The sequence below is a fragment of the Corylus avellana genome, chromosome ca2 (genome assembly GCF_901000735.1).
Source record: "Corylus avellana chromosome ca2, CavTom2PMs-1.0".
Taxonomy (NCBI): Eukaryota; Viridiplantae; Streptophyta; class Magnoliopsida; order Fagales; family Betulaceae; genus Corylus; species Corylus avellana.
This window is the reverse complement of record NC_081542.1, coordinates 25808144-25824961: the sequence shown is the minus strand read 5'-3', so window position 1 is coordinate 25824961 and position 16818 is coordinate 25808144. Positions and strand designations below refer to the sequence as shown.

Here is a 16818-nt window from a genome sequence, read left to right as displayed (position 1 = left end):
CTATATCATGCATCAACTTGTGTTCATTCTGCCCTCCCATTGTTTTTGCATATCTGGTTTTTGAACAATCATTAAAATGTCCATTTGCATAATCTTAAGTGATAATTCTCCCTTGACAACTTGCAAGGGAGTTAAAAACATCTAACAATTTTCTTTTTCATTGAATGCAGTGACTGTCTGTGTGGGCCTGTGGCAACTAGGGCTGTGTAATTTAGTTGCATTTTTCTTATTGGTCTATAATCTTTTATCTCTTTCTGAATTTGATTATATTAACTTGTTCATGTGAATCATGTAACTAATTTTAAATCATTGAATGCAAAGACTCAGAGAGCCAGTTTGTGGCAACTGCAAGTCTGCAACTGGGAACCAAAATTGTTGTATCTTGTTTTAAGTAATCTTGTTGTTTATGTTCATTTTGAATTTGCTTGTAATCTTTATTATAGGTTCATTTTGAGTTTGCTTGTAATCTCTATTATTGGTTCATTTTGAGTTTCCTTGTAATCTCTATTATACGTTCATTTTTTTTTTTGCTTGTAATTTTTATTATAGGTTCATTTTGAGTTTGCTTGTATTCTCTATTTTAGGTTCATTTTGAGTTTCATTGTAATCTCTATTTTAGGTTCATTTTGAGTTTGCTTGTAATCTCTATTATAGGTTCATTTTGTGTTAGCTTGTAATCCCTGTTTTTGGTTTATTTTCAATTTGCTTGTAATCTCTATTATAGATTCATTTTCAATTAGCTTGTAATCTCTATTAAAGGTTCATTTAGAATTTGCTTTGTAATCTATATTATGTTCATTTCCAATTTGCTTGTAGTTTGTCATATGGCTGTTTGCTGATGTAGATACAATCATACAATTATATTGAATTTTTATGATGAATTTTGTGTTTTTGTTCACTGAATTTGAATTTTTAGTGATATGAATTTTTACTTCTTTTTTAACCATTAAACGAGCCTTAAATGGGCTGGGCCACACATTTTAAGACTTGTTTGACCCTTTAACTGGGCTCGGGCTCGGGCTCAATAAACTGGACCATTAAACGAGCCTTAAATGGGCCGAGCCACACATTTAAGGCTCGTCTGGCCCGTTAACCGGGCTCGAGCTCGGGCTCGGGCTCGATAAACTGGAAAGAAATTAACTCAACATTTTCGTGCTCGAGCCGAGTCGAGCCACTCGAGTACTCGACTTGGCTCGAATTTCCCATTCTAGTGAGCCCAAGCTCGATCCTAAGCCAATGTAGTTTCCAATGAGCCGAGTTCGGGCAATGGTTTTCTAGCTCGGCTTGAGCTCGAGACCGGCTCAATTATTTCCCCTTTGTAATGAGCTGACCCAGTATTGGCAAAGCTCGACTTGGCTCGGCTCATTTACAGCCCTACCTGGGGGTGGCTGCAGGGGTTGGGGGGTGCCACCCCTGGCCACCCTTCAATTTTTTTTTTTTTTTTTTTGAAGATTTAATTTTTTTAAATTAAATTAATAAAAAATTAATATTTTAATAAAGTAAAACAGAGAGTTTTGAGTGGCCCTAATGGCTGTTAAAAATTTTTGACGATAGGGAATTTATTATAGTTTCGATTGACTCAGGGAGTCAATTTCCGAAAAAAAACACATAGAGAGTTTTTTTTTTTTTTTTTTGAAACATACCATACTCATTCATTGATAAAAGTTGCGAGCCTAAAGCTCTTACAAACAGAGCAAAAAGCTCTGAAGCAAATCATAGTCGAAGCTAAAGATACAGTCATCAACAATAGACCAAATCAATCAAAACACAACATCCGCTAACCTATGACTAAATATCAGGTTGAAAACTCAGATCTGCATCAAACAGACACCATCTAATGCATAGGTAGCGCTTATTCCTCGGCCTTGAGAGCAAAACTCTCAAGCCGATACTTATTCCTCGGCCTTGAGAGCAAAACCCACAAGCCGATACTCATCCTCCTTGACTCGAAAGTTAGGATAAATTTCACATCCACAACCCAAAGGTTTGGACCAATAATATCAGGCAGCAACCGGGCGCAACAAAGTAGGAGGAGAAAGCCTTATTACAAGCATAAATAAAACCATACAGGGAAATAAATGGAACAATAAAACTAATGCAGGAAAAGAAATTACAGCAAATAAAACCAAATACAGGGGAACTCAAAGGAAATACAAAACAGAAAAACAACAAAACAGGAAAATAAATGCGAAAAACACTCAAAGCGGGTCATAGCAACCGGAGGAGGCCAATCGCGAACTGGCCGGAAACCGCGGCGGAAGGTGGCACAAAAAGCTTGGCACGGGAGGGGCGCGTGAAAAGACCCGACAGCGAGCGGTGAGCAGCGAAGCTAGCGCGGAGGAGATCGGCAGCACACACAAACAAACAGGAAGGGGGAAAGTTTGAGTGAAAACCCCCAAAAGCAGTACCCACCGAGAGAGAACATAAGCACAACAGAACAGAAAACACCAAAGACAGAAACAAACCTAAAACAAAAATCGGGAAGCAAGGAAGGGAGGAGGGATGCAGGCAACGGGCATCCCTCCTCCCCTGAGGCAGCGGGGCTCTGGAGGGGGCCTTAGAGTTTTACAAGGCTTAGGGTTTCTCCCCCTAAATGTTTTCTATCTATTAAAATACCCCTATTTTTTTATTATAGAAAATTGCAAAGATTCAGGTGTTGTTAGGATTTAGCAAGATTAGCAAAAAATACCTCCGCCTGAATCTTTGCATATATATATATATATATATATATATATATATATAATAAAAGATATTTTGAAAATTTGACAAGATTTAATGAAAAAACCTAACGGAGGGGGACGTTGTAAAAAATTGAAAGTTTGATACCTTAAATTAAGAGTTTTAAATTTTGGAGAGATAATTTCAGAAAAAGGTGAAAGTTTAGGGAGATTTTGTGAAGTTTCTTCAAAAAAAGAAAAAAAATGTAGAAGACAAAATAAAACAAGATCAAATTAAAGCGCAATGACTGATATAAGTTTGCATGAACCTTCAACAACAATGATCATCATATTTCTGAGTGACATGTTACTTAGCCCAAGAATAAAGTATTGAACACAGAAAAATATTTAAATAGAGTTGAGAAAGATTTCGGAAGTTTGATGTGGGGTGCCCAAAAACCGTTAGTTTTCTAGCCAAATTTTAGTTAAAAACTAGCTAGTTCATTTGGAATGCTCTAATATGACACGGTCCCTCCAATAGCTGTCGGAGTTCCGGTAGATATTGATGATCTAGCTAGAGTAACAAGGACCTTGGGAGCATTTAGGATTGGTTTCACAGCCAATTCAACAATGTTAGGCACCCAACAGGACATTAGTCAATAAGATTTAAGAGTGGCACCAAACCAGCTAGATGGATCTTGAACATTTAATTTTGGGTTCTCATAGCATAGGGTCGGCGATCCTACTAAATATTCGAAGTAAATAAGTCAATATACTCATGAGAGCATTGTTGGCTATGAAAGGGAAACATAACTAAATTGTGGACATCATCTCACTTCCCACTCTATTTACTGCCTACATAAACCAAACAACCATGCTAGTACTCTTTGACAAGGTAGAAGGGAATTTCACAAGTAGAGAGAGGGTCATCTCTAGTAGATCAGCCAAATGGTATAAGCTAATATGAGCCATTTTTCTCCTCAAGCAGATTAGCCAAAATACCTTTTGTGCTATAAAAATAAAAAAATAAATAATAAATTTCCAACATTTAGTTTGCTAGAAATCTACAAACCTTACCAAATCACAAAGCTAATTTTTAAATGCATGCCAAACAACAAAGTACAATAGTTATGCATATAAAGCCCCATCCCTCCCCGCTTACAACCAGCACTTGATTCCCCTCATCACCAGTATTTTTCACTAGAAAACTCAAACCCAAAAATGGAAACTCAAGTGAAGGGATCTCAAATGATTGAGTCTTATAGAGATAAGGCAGAGATTTACCATGGTGCAGCTCTCAGCAAGCAAAAAGTTCATGAACTGCTGGAGGGGCTCTCTCTCCCTAAAGGTCTCTTACCGCTGGACATCGAGGAGATAGGCCATGACCGTTCCTCCGGGTTTGTATGGATGAAGCAGAAGAGCAAGAAGGAGCATAGGTTTAAGCGCATCACTAAGACTGTCTCTTATGATGCCGAGATCACGATGTTCATTGAAAATGGCAGGCTAAGGAATATTACTGGTGTCAAGGTGAGGGAGATGATCATTTGGGTAGCAATTTGCGAGATCTACCTTCAAGATCCTTCTTCAGACAAGGTTGTGTTTGCGGTTCCCGGCGGCCTGAGTCGCGCATTCCCAGTTGCAGCATTTGAGCTCGAAGATGATAAGGCTAAGGGTCAGGAGAGCAAAAACTGAACTCTTATCATCAAGGATTTTAAGGTATCCACTAAGGGGAAAAAAGAAAGAAGAAAAATCTAGAATAAGGCCTTACATAATGAATAATGTAGTGGGGGTTTATGGAGGCTGAAGTTCAACTGTTTCTCTTTTTAGAGATTCTTATATGGTTATTTTAGACAAGAAAAGTTCTATAGCATCCATTTGGTTTCCATGAATCCTTTGGAACGCTATGTAGTAAGCAAGTAGAAGTTAAGATTTTGATGCTGTTGCAATAAAACTATTTCTTTCTAGTTCACATACATTTAGGATCATTTTCTTTCTTCCCACTCAATTGGAAATTTTAACACATATCAACTGTCAGATATAAATTGCCTAAATCGAGAATCCTTTATTTTTTGGATTATGGAAGCTTCATTCTCTGATAGTTTCTGTTCCAGGGTGCAGCTTCAAAACCATGAAAAACCGCATGGGATGATTGGTTTTCAGGGTAGTTTGAGAGACACCCTTGGGAAAAAGTAGTTTACCACGTAATACGATGATATTAAAATTATCTCACTCCCCATAGCTACAATGCAAAAGCAACAAATGCCTGATGCAATCTCAGAGGATTTGGATGACTCATGCAATACCTAACGTTAGTTAGGTTTTGAATCCCTCACCCAAATCAAAAAACTTTGGATGCACCACCAAATAGAGGAAAAATTAATAATGTAAAAATAAATTCTGAAATAAGCTGTTATTCTTATGAAATGTTTTTTAAGTACTAAACCATTTAAGTTTAGGCGTACATGTAGAAAGAAAGCATGCCTTACCAGCGATAAGCCAATCAAATTTGAGCAAAAAATGCTCATCTTTACCAAGTCTTCTCTAAGCAGGATTAGGCACAAACCTGCATGGTTCCACAAGCACTATAACATCAAAAAAGAACACAGATTGTTAATGCCAAAACAGACAGTCTACTATCATCGTGAGGAAACACATTCACATGATGTTTTTCAGCATTTACATGAGATTGTTTGAGAATAACTTCTATAAGATCTTGGCACAAACCAAGCACTTTGTGCCCTCCAATGAGAAGTTGACACATCAGCTTAGAACAAAAAAAGCAAAAAAAAAAAAAAAAAAGCCTAATCTCTCACCATCTACCGAAAGCCGCCTAGGCCAAACGTTAGTGTACTCATGAGAACGCGGTGCAGGTCTTGAGGGTCGTCCAGCCATGGCCAAGACCTTAAGGGAGTGAATGGGTTGAGGGAAAATGGTTGAGAGAAAAAGCAATTTAGTTGGGTGAGAGAAAAAGGGTGAAGAGTGGGAGAGAAAATTCGTTTGAGCATAGAATTTGGGAGAAGCAAAGAATAAGAAAGACAAGGTTTTAGTATGAAAGAGGAGGTCGTTGGTCCGGGAGGATTTGCCATATGTATGTGGAATGGCAACAGTGAGTGACAAGCGCCATATGGAACGTGGTTTTGCATGACTCTTGGAGTGGCTTGCCTGTATACAAGTGGCCTGCGCTTGGGTTTGTCTCACTCATCTCATTCTCAACTGGTGTTCGGCCTGAGCTGTGCGATTTTTCTCACAAGAAAGGTGAGAGATTAGGCAAATGGGGAAGATTTTTTTTTTTTTTTTCCGTAGATAGTGATAAAAGAGGTGAGATCCGGTTTTTTGGTAACATTTGCTTTTCTTGTTCTATGCTGACGTGTCAATCTCTCATTGGAGGGCACAAAGAGCTTGATTTGTACCAAGATCTTATAGAAATTATTCTCAAGGTTGTTTACCTTTTTTCTGGGAACTTTCCTGTAATTTTATATGCAGGCAAGTCCACTTTGCTATCTCGGCCATGTCCTTAGCCTTCCTCTTTTCTCAGCTAGCACATTCAGCTTGAAACATATCAATCCCTTCAGGAGCAGTCATTCTTGTCTACTGCATGAGTCAAGAAATTCTATAAAATCTAATCTCATCTAGTTCCCCAGTTAGTGCCACTGCTCACTACTCATGAGTGTAATCATTTCAAGTCCGTCCTTGTCCTGCTAGTTTCCATATCAACACTCTCATTTCAATAACTTCCACCTTATGGACAAATTCCTTCTTGGTGAAAGACAATCACTTGAGAATGACTGCAAATTCATTTCTGAGAGGGTATTGAAGTGTCAATCATGTACTGTATTTAGCCATCTAGTCTGATAACTTTTGTGTCCAAGTGTTTGCGGTTGACAAGTATTAATGAAGATGGATGATGCCCCATGACCATATCAAAAGGAACTCCCACCATAGCCAACTTTCCATTAAGTTTAATTTCAAGATTCAAAATTTCTTCTTTACATCCATAACCTAATTCATTCACAGTGCCTCATCCACCTTCTCCAAACCATCGCCTGTTTTATCTTCATCATTGGACTGACGGCTCCAGACCCCAAGCGTTTTATAGTCCCAAAGAATCTCAGATATCTCATCTTGAGGCAAACTTAAACCATGCCGTTTTATTGATTTATGAATGTCACAGAAGAATTTTGGGTCTTCCAGTCTAATATACTCTCGCAACACCTTCTCATGAGCTGGGACCCAGTTCCTTGGAAATGGAGTGTAATCACATGATGGAATCAAAGACATGTGAGAAAACTGAACACCTTGAATAGCATCAACGAGTCCCATCCTCAAAAGATCTGAATATTCAGGAGCTGAATTGTTACTGCTCTCCCTCAGTGGATGGCTAAGATCACGTGAAGCTATCTTATACACCTTAGCACGAGACTTTAGTCTATACCTTGCAGCATAAAGTTTAGCCAAAGAGCTCCTAATCACATAAGCACAAAAGCCAACAACTTTCTTGCGATTATCAGCATATCTGTACCAATCGGCCATGGTCTCAAGAAACTTATTCATCTGGGAATTTGTATGAGCTTGACCTGAATACAACATTGGATTGCAAGGCAGTGGCTCAGGATCCTTATCACCCTTAACTAACTCAAGCCGCCTGAATTGGCGAATACATTGTTGTAAGCTAGCAGTAACCGAAAGCAAAGTACCTACACCCTGTTCACTCCTGATATTACCCCCAGTGGCAGTGTATCGCAGTGTCGGGTGTATCACCCTGCGACAAATTATATGATCCAAGAACTGTATACCCCTGGTAATGTGTTCTATCTCCACCTTCGAATTATCCAACCTTAACCCAAATTTGCTCTCACAAAACTCAATGATTTCCTTTCTAACTTGCACCACATCCTCTCTCGGCCCCCGTATCCCAATCAAGAAATGACCCCCATATCGTATATAATCCATTTTTCTAGTTTTCTCTTTCCCAGCAGATGGAACAAACTCCGGCCAAGCCGGGTTATGACAACCATCATCAATCGAATCTTTCCATATCGAATCAAGTTTAGATGGCCTAAAAAAATCAACTATTTTATCTTCCATCATGTGATCCAATTCATTAAGACACACATTTGCAAATAAAGGACTAAGGATTCCACAATAGCCATAAGAGGGTACCTTGGCAGCCTCTTTGGGCGCAAAATTGAAGAAAGTTCTTAACCAATAAGGGTCCGGCTTCGGCTCATTCTCGTTGAGAATCTTCTTCTTCTTAGGCGCCTTCTTTTTCCTCTTCTTCCTCGTCTCTTCTTTATCTTCAGTTTTTGATTGTGACCGATCTCGAACCTGTCCTCTAAGCGCCGATTTGATCAAACCCAACACTTTCCTATCCTTCACGGCCTTTTCAACACAATTCAATACCACATTCCCGTCCACATTGTCGAAAATCTCACTCAAATCTCCTTTCAGGAACCACAAGTACCCAGCAAAGTTACTCCGAATCGTCCGAATCACAGTGTGAGCGCTACGACCGGGCCGAAACGCGTGCGATTTCGGCGAGAACCGGGCCTCGAAAACCGGCTCCAACACCATCAACAAGACCTCCTGAACGACCCGGTCCTGGAAGCACGGCTCGTCGGATTCAAGAATCGCCTGGAGCTTGCGTTTAGAGAACAATTTGGTAAAGGGCTTCTCGTTGGGGCTCCGAATGTACTGCTGGGCCTTCCTGTTCCACAGGAATTGGCCGCGGACGACGGCGTTTCGGAGGGAGAGCAGGTCGGAGAGGACGTGGAAGTGAATGGCGTTGCGGGGAGGGAACGTGCCGGTCACGTGGGCGCAGGAGCGCTGGTAGGCGAGGACCCAGAGGTCGAGCTTGGAGAGGAACCCGGTGAGGTTGGGGAAGGTGGCGTTGGGTGGGGACGAGAAGGTCTTGACCCAGAGGGACGAGCAGATTTGGATTGGGTCCTCCTTCAGGAGTGCGTATGGGTCTTGGCTTTGGAGACTCTGGTGTTGTGGTGGTGGTGGTGGGTGGTGGGTGGTGAGGGAGGAGACAGAGCGAGAGGATGAGCGGGGCTTGAGGAGGCAGTGGACGTGGTGGCAGTGGAGGTGTTTGATGGTTGTTCTCAGTGACATTTCTTTTTTGTCTTCTTTGTTTCGGTTTGGTTGATGAATGATTACGAGCGAGAGAGTATACCTTCGGGGCTTGGCTTAGACATGCATGCAATTGGAAGCAAATGTCAGCAAACTCTGGGTGGACGTTTTGATTGGAATGAGAAAGATGGGGGTTTTGTTTTTGGGGCAGGAGATGGTAGAGATTGTATGAGCGAATTAACTTGTCATCTCTTTCTCTTCGTAATATTTTTTTGCCTAACTTTCACTTTACCCTAGATTACTATGCAATTTGATAAGCCCCTTAAAATTTCAAAATTTCTCAATTTGAACGCTTGAAGTTTCAATTATAGTCGATTTCAACCCTTTTGTCAGATTCTAAATGCTAAAAGTGAGACAATGATGCTTATATCCCTAATTTTTTTATAAAATTTCAAATTTAGCCTTAATTCCAAATTAAAAAATTAAAAAATAAATAAAGTAAAAAAAAAAAAAAAAAGCTTCTAGCCTTGTAACCCACGTTGGGTCTCAACCAGAGACCCACCGTGGGTCAACAGACCCACGGCTAGGTCTGGTCGGGACCCACCGTGGGTCAACAGACCCACGGCTAGGTCTGGTCGGGACCCAGCAATGGGTAAGCAGACCCACGTTGGGTCACGGCCAAACTCGCGTGGGTTAGGAGACCCGTGTGGATATGCTGGCCCACGGCTGGGTCTCAGCCAGAGACCCGCGTGGGTTTGTTGACCCACGTTTGGGTCCTGACCAAACCCAGCTGTGGGTATGCTGACCCACGGGTCTTTTTTTTATTTTTCTTCTTCTTTTTTGCTTTAAAGATAAAAAATAATAATAATTAAAAAAAATGAAAATCAAGAATATGTTGATCTTTTTAGGTATTGTGGTTAGAACATTCCCAATGGAGGAGCCATATTTTTATGTAAAATAACTTATAAAAACTTACTTTTATCTAGTTTAGTTAAGCCATTTTTAAATGTCTCTACATCCGATTAGTTATATTTCTATCTATTCTATTAAAATATTATTAAAAGTAATAAAAGTTTTGAAAAAAAGGAGAACATGTGAGCGAAAAATGGAAAAATTTTTGGGAAAAAGAGAACATGTAGAAAAAAAGTAGGAAAAGATTTGAGAAAAAGAGAAAACATGTGAGAGAAACAATGAAAAATAAAATAGCTCCCTTGAAAAGTCCTGCTACATTTAACTTTGTTTTTAGCTCTTCCAATCAAATATCTATTTTACATTTTCTTTTGGCTAATCCAATGTAGGGGGTTTTTTAAATATTTGAAGAGCCATTTTAAATAAAAGTAATATTTGGTTCTTCTATTGGGAATGCTCTTAAAAGTTAACGGCTAAATATAACGGAAGGGTTCAAATTGATTACAATTGAAAGTTCAGGAGTTTAAATTAAGAAGTTTTGAAGTTTTGGGACTTATCAAATCGCGTAGTAGTTCAGGGGTCTCCTATTTAAAAAAAAAAATTAAAAAAAAAAAAAAAAAAAAAAACTTCACCAAGGATCCTTGAAGTATCATGCTATTTGAAAAGACTCCCTTAAATTTCAAAACCTCTCAATTTTACTCCCGAACTTTCAATTTAATGCAATTTACTCCCCTCCGTCAATTTTTAGACGTTAAAAGTGATAAAATGACTTTTATACCCCTGAAACTTTTATAAAATTTCAAATTTAACATTAATTTAAAATTTAAAATAAAATTAAAGAAAATTGAAAGGTAATTTGGTCTGTTTAGTGGTTTCCGTTATGGTTTAACTGCAAAAATTGACAGAAGGGGGGGTCAATTGCATCAAATAGAAAGTTCAAAGGGTGAAATTGAGAGTTTTTGAAATTTGAAAAGTTTTTTCAAAACGCTTGGTAGTTCAGAAGTTCTAAGTGAAGTTATTTTTATTTTTTTCTTAAGCTTCTCTTTATAATTTTTTCTTTTTTTTCGCTAAGGAAGTTAAGTTAACAAATAATAATGCTAAGGATCTGATTTTCATATAATATGAAAAAAGTGTATAAGAATAAAAAGCTTTCAAGGTTAGGATTAAGATTTGTATAATTATTTGTCCATATTACTTTCAATTGGGGCAAGCAATTGTGAGAGGCTGAGAGCATCCTTGTGGACCACACCTACCTATGGAGGTGTTCGGACAGCCTGATACTTATTTGGACAAGTAAGCCCCCATAAGGGGTCATTTGAGAATTGCTTGGCCAGAGTGTAAGAAAGTGGCAGAAAATTATTTACATAGATAAGAATCGTAAATCATTTTGCCCCTCATGAAGATTATTTTCTTTGGTCAACCGAAAATATTTTCAAATTTATCAATATTTTATGTCTCACTAAACACAAAAATTTCAAAAAAAAATTTACGCCGAAATAAACGAACATACCACTGTTTGAAATTTTAACCGTTTTGAAAGAACCAATTATAACTCGTTAATGTTGATACTAGTTATTACTCAAGGCATGTACTAATTTCATCCGAAGAACTTTGACTTTTGAGTAAAGCTGCATACTTAACTCTCATCTCATTAAGTTAATAGAGTAGTACTCATTAACCCTTTAATCAGCTTCTATTAAAAGGAAAGGAAAAAAAAATCAATACCAACAGTCATACAACTAGAATGACATGACACTAAAAATCAACTATTGATTTTTATTTATTTATTTATTTATTTATTTTTTGGGTAAAGTCCACATACTCCCTTCAAACTACCACCCAATTGACAATGTCCCCTCAAACTTTCAATTGTGACAATATCCCCTCAAAACTATCAAAACATTGTCAATGTCCCCTACAAGACTAACAATAAGACAAAAATACCCCTATAGATTTCTCAATAAGACAAAAATACCCCTATAAATTCAAAAAAAAAATGAGTTTTTTTAAAAAACGAAAAATTTTAATTTAAAAATAATATTAAAAAAAAAAACAAAAAATTTCATTTTATTAAACGAAAATTTTATTTTTTTTAAACATAAATTTTTATTTAAATAAAATTATAAAACTAAAAAAACGAAAATTTTCAATTTTTATAAAAAAAAAAAAAAAATCGAAATTTTTTTAATTTTTTTCTTATAAAATTGATTTTTAAAAAAATGGCCAACGTTTGGATTTTTTTTTTGGTTAGTTTTAGGTTTTTTCTAGAAATTTTAGTTTTTTTTTTTAAATTTTACTAAGGGTAATTTCGTCATTGGGGGAACATTGACAATTTTTTGTAGTTTAGGGGGGACATTGTCACAATTGAAAGTTTGAGAGGAACATTGTCAATTGAGTGGTAGTTTGAGAGGGTTATCTGGACTTTCCCCTTATTTTTTTTAAATGTGTGTTGATTCAAATATTAATTTTCACTATCAAACCATTAAAGGTCTGTTTGGGATTGCGGGTTCAATAAATTCAATTTTAAAAAATGTATTTTTGAAATCACAAAGGCTTTTGATAAAACATGTTAAAAAATACATTTTTATCAAATATTTGTTATGCGAAATCATTATTTTGGTTTAAATTCGCGTTTTTTCAAATCAGCATCCCCTAGCTTGCTTATTAAAATCGAATTTTTTTTTCATATTCTAGATTAAGTGCTTTTTAAATTGCAATGCCAAACATTTTACGTTTTGCAATATCTTTTAAAAACACAAATTATTTATATAAAATCGCAATTTCAAACGCACCCTAATTAATAACCTACTAAACAACATCAACTTTTTAACTTATCTAATCAATGCCGAGTGGGCAGCATCCATTCAAAAGCTCACATGGCAAGACAAGCACCACGGGAAGGAGACTTTGACATTCTCACCTACCAAACAAAGCTTATATATATATATATATATATATATATATATATATATATATATATATATATATATAGATCCTATAGATTTGTGCAAACACATAGCAAAGTGAGCCTCCCCATTGCATGCATGGAGTACACGCTACGAAAATGTCAATAGCCGGCCCGTGAAAGAAGAGCCCCATCAACGATGCAAACTCACGTGCTTTTCATCCTGCTGTATTTTTTGGCTACACCTTTGAGCCACACAAACATATTGGGTCCACTTCCATTAAATTCGAAGGAGCAAGGAAAAACATACTAGGATGTCAAACTACGTAACAGACATCTCAGCTTCTAAAATGTCAAAATTCCCACTCCATTAATGCAATTTTTCATTACTCAAAAAATAAATTCTCCAAAGTCAAAATGGCATGGTCCCAAAAATTCTCTAATTAATATTTGCTGATAATTAATTCATACAAAGAAAGAATACCCTTATGAGCCTGCTGATCAAAAATCTATCTTACTATATTCTTTTCCTCTTCAAAAGAAAATTGTGGGAAAAAAACATATCATTTCTACAAAATGTAATATGCAAGAATTACACTATTCAAAGAAAGAACATCTATAATGATTGTTTTGACTAAGATCACCCGAGTTACCCAAGATCATCATCATCTAAACAAGAATACCAAGAAAGATACAAAGAAATTAAGTGCAAAGAGATGATAAAAACTCTATGGTTTTGTGGTGGAGAGCTCGCAGTAGGAGACGGATGTGGGGTATTCATTGTGGCAAGGAGATGAACCTGAGGGAGGGACAAAACCCTTTGGAAGCATCACTGAGAAAGGCCTGGCGGCTTTGATCCTGTTCTTCTTCATCTTCTTTCTTTTCGGGATTTTCCTTCTGCTGATCATCCTCTTCTTCTTGCTCATGAGCTCTTCTTCTTTGTCTAAGAAGAATGTGTTGGTGTTCTTGTGGTGGAACACTCGGAACTCCGCCGGGGGGCCGTGAATGGCGGCCGGCGGGGCTTTGGGTTGGATTTCATGGGGGGAGGAAGGGGAAGGGGAAGTGGGGGTGATGATCAGGAGAAAGAGGAAGAGAATGGCGGCCAAGAAGTTGTTCAAGTTTTTGTTGAAACCCATGAGAGCTGAGAGATTGAGTGGTTTTGGTGCATTTGTGGGTGTAAATTCTGAAAGGAAAGAGAAGATTTGGACTTTCAATGGTTTTCAACTTTTCTGAAGGTCAGGGCTATTGGATTAATCTGTAATTTTCAATTGACTAATATATATATATATATATATACTTTGGGATTTATGGAGTTAATTAACCACTTTGAAAACTGGGGTTTTGGGTATATGTATATTTTAAGTTTAACCAACATTGATGATTGGGATACAAGACTTGATTTGCACAATTAATGGGACTACATAGCATGGGGATGCCCTACAAACTAAAAGTCACCCCCTACCATAACATTTTTTTTAAAATAAAAAAAAAAAAAAAAAAAAAAATTGATATAAATCACACTTTTATTTCACCATTATTTTACTATGCTAATGTGACATGTTAATTTATTATTTTGATTTTTTTTTTTTAACAAGAGCTAATTCACATCAATATTTGCACTGAGATAGTGGTAGTTTCTAATGTTACATTTTATTTTTATTTTTTTAACCAAATACAAAAGACATAGGAGGAAGGTTCATGGAGGTTTACTCTGACAAAGAAGCCATGCATATATAGAAGTTGTGTACAGTACTTACCCAAAAAAAAAAAAAATTAAAAATTAAAAATTAAAAATTAAAAATTAAAAATTAAAATTAAAAAGTAGTGGGATGACTTGCCTAGATAATTACTAAGTAGAGTATTAGATAGGAAAAATTACCATCAGATAATTATTTTACAACTTGTTAATACGTGTCAACATGTGATTATTAGAGGGTATTAAAATCTTTCTTAGCGGTTAACGTGTCTCCAACCATGTACTAACAAAGATATAAAAGACTTGCAAGTATAGCATTAATCAAATGTATAAGTATTGTATAAGTATTAATCAAGTAGTGTCTCCCTTGAGATCTCTCTTCTTGATCCTGACCCCATTGATTTATGTTCCTTTTTCTCTCTTTCTATTCTACTTAGTTCCCTCTTACCCATTCCAAATGCCCTAAAATAAAATAAAATAAAATAAAAAATCTTAAAATTTAAGAGAATTGAAAACATTGTTTTCATTCAAAAGATTTAAATTTTGTTTTAAATAATAATAAAAAATGATGCATATAATATAGTACTCACTACTCATATTAATTATACCAAGACAAAGCCCTCCTTGTCAAGCATGGGTTGAAACTGCTTGAGGAAGAAGACCTTCTGCAGGGGGAAATCCCTCAAAAACAAGAATTTTTTGGAAGCATTGCCCTTCTCAAGGGCCTCATGGCTGTGGGAGGGTATTATAAAAACACAATGCCCTCAACAGTAAAGGGGGACCTTAATTTGGATCCTTTCTTTGCCAGGTTCCAATCCCTTTCTTGGCTCTTTCCCAAATCTGAAAGTTGCAGATAATTCTTGGCCTCAATCAAGGCAGTGGGGTTTGAGCAACCTCAAAATTAGCTTTTTGGTCAAAGCCCTATTAACCATATTCAATTAATGAATACATCTAAGTGGCTAATCTCTATCAGATCAATGGCTATGAATTCCCTCATCATCTTCTTGAGCCTTTACAATTAAATCAAGGAATTTCTGAGCCCAATTCAAACGGAGGTTCAAAGCTCGGCTCCAACTTGAACGCTTAAACATGATTCTGTTCGGCCGATTCTTGAACACTATGCAAGGCATACCAACCTTCAGAATGACCAATGATGAATGTTAAAAATTTCATTGACCATTTACACCACAATAGTTAGAATTTATTATTTATTTATTTATTATTTATTTTTTTTGAAGTTTCAGCATTGTTAATTAGCTGACTATTTACTTTCAAATTAAATATTATTTTCAAATTTGCTATATCAGTATTTATCATCTTTACCAACTTAATATTTATTATATTTTCTTATTTTAAAAGTAACAAATGATAATATAATAAAATAATTATTAATTATTAAAATTTGATAGAAATCTTAAAAATTCTATTATATTCTTATATATTCTCCAATAACTCAAAAGAAATTCATATTTTTTTAGGGGTAACTTTACTTTATACTCCTGAATTAGTAAGCAATTTGAGAAACCTTCCCAAACTTCAAAACCTCTTAATTTTGACCCATGAACTTTCAATTGCAATCAATTTGAACCCCCCGTCAGATTTTAAATGTTAAAAGTGAACAATGATATTTATACCCCTGCTTTTTTTATAAATTTCAAATTTACTATTAATTCCAAATAAATAAATAAAAATTAAAAAGTTTTTAAAAAAAATCAAGGATATTTTGGTCTTTTTAGAGCTAAATCTGATGGAGGGTTCAAATTGACTGCAATTTAAAGTTCAACGGTCTAAATTAAGAAGTTTTGAAGTTGGGAGCTTCTCAAAATTTGTGGGAGGTCTAAAGTAAAATTACCCCTATTTTTTAAAGAGATATGCTAGAATCTAATAAAAAATTCCATATTTTGCTCATAAAAATTCATGTGGCAAGATGCCACATCATCTTCTTTTTGTTTTGTCTTTTTTATTAAAATTAGAAGATGATGTGACATCTTGCCACATGGATTTTTATAGGCAAAATATTGAGTTTTTATTAGATTCAAACATTTCTATTTTTTAAATGAGAAAACCTTTTATTAGGATCATCCTGATAACATTCTTTTTATAGCCCCCAATCAATAACCGACACATAAGCAAAAACATAAAAAAAATGCACAAAAATAAGTTAGACCAAAATACACTTGATTTTTAGGGTGATAAAATCCCTAAAGGGTTAACCTTTCACCTTTAGGTTTTAGTTTTAAATCAAAAAATGAGTTTTTGAAGCATTAGAAATGGGTTTTGAGGCATTAGAAACGGGTTTTGGGGCAGATCACGGATGTCGGGGTTTGAGGCGTTCACCGCTGGCCATAACTCTGGGTCCAGAGACCCAAGGCGTGGGTCTATGGGTCCGGCGAGACCCACGACGTGGGTCTGGCCAAACCCACGTGTGAGTCTCGCTAGACTGTCCAGCTACGGGTTTTTTTTTTTCTCTGATTTGGTGTGATTGTTCCCACTTTTATTTTTTACATTTTTCTTAAATTAATGATTTGTCACATAATAATTAAAGACGGCAAAATTGGTGTTATCAGAATGAACCTAATTGT

General features: G+C 36.3%; 3 protein-coding genes across 5 annotated transcripts in view; 1 reads left to right on the top strand and 2 right to left on the bottom strand.

Moving 5' to 3' along the window:
• LOC132171129 (nuclear intron maturase 1, mitochondrial) overlaps positions 1 to 8931 on the bottom strand; it is an 11057-nt gene extending 2126 nt beyond the window's left edge. Inside the window, exons 1-2 of one of the 3 annotated variants that reach the window (XM_059582361.1) lie at positions 6104 to 8931; positions 4709 to 5239 (exon numbers count right to left, since the gene is read on the bottom strand). In XM_059582361.1, coding sequence (XP_059438344.1) covers positions 6666 to 8768 — 2103 coding nt within the window. In that variant the 5' untranslated portion in view covers positions 8769 to 8931 and the 3' untranslated portion in view covers positions 4709 to 5239; positions 6104 to 6665. Of the gene's footprint in view, positions 1 to 4708 lie in introns of those variants that run through there. The other 2 variants (XM_059582363.1, XM_059582362.1) reach the window with 2 other exon arrangements.
• On the top strand, positions 3879 to 4349 carry LOC132169446 (uncharacterized). Its single transcript, XM_059580479.1, has one exon. It carries the CDS (start codon positions 3879 to 3881, stop codon positions 4347 to 4349), a length of 471 nt encoding a protein of 156 aa, XP_059436462.1.
• A 4337-nt stretch (positions 8932 to 13268) lies between the features above and the next one.
• LOC132169445 (uncharacterized) lies at positions 13269 to 13676 on the bottom strand. The gene has a single exon (XM_059580478.1). It carries the CDS (start codon positions 13674 to 13676, stop codon positions 13269 to 13271), a length of 408 nt encoding a protein of 135 aa, XP_059436461.1.
• Between the last annotated feature and the right edge of the window lie 3142 nt (positions 13677 to 16818).

Excerpts from the sequence above, each read along its gene's own strand:
- LOC132169445 (XM_059580478.1), bottom strand. The coding sequence starts at position 13,676 with ATGGGTTTCAACAAAAACTTGAACAACTTCTTGGCCGCCATTCTCTTC.
- LOC132169446 (XM_059580479.1), top strand. The coding sequence starts at position 3,879 with ATGGAAACTCAAGTGAAGGGATCTCAAATGATTGAGTCTTATAGAGAT.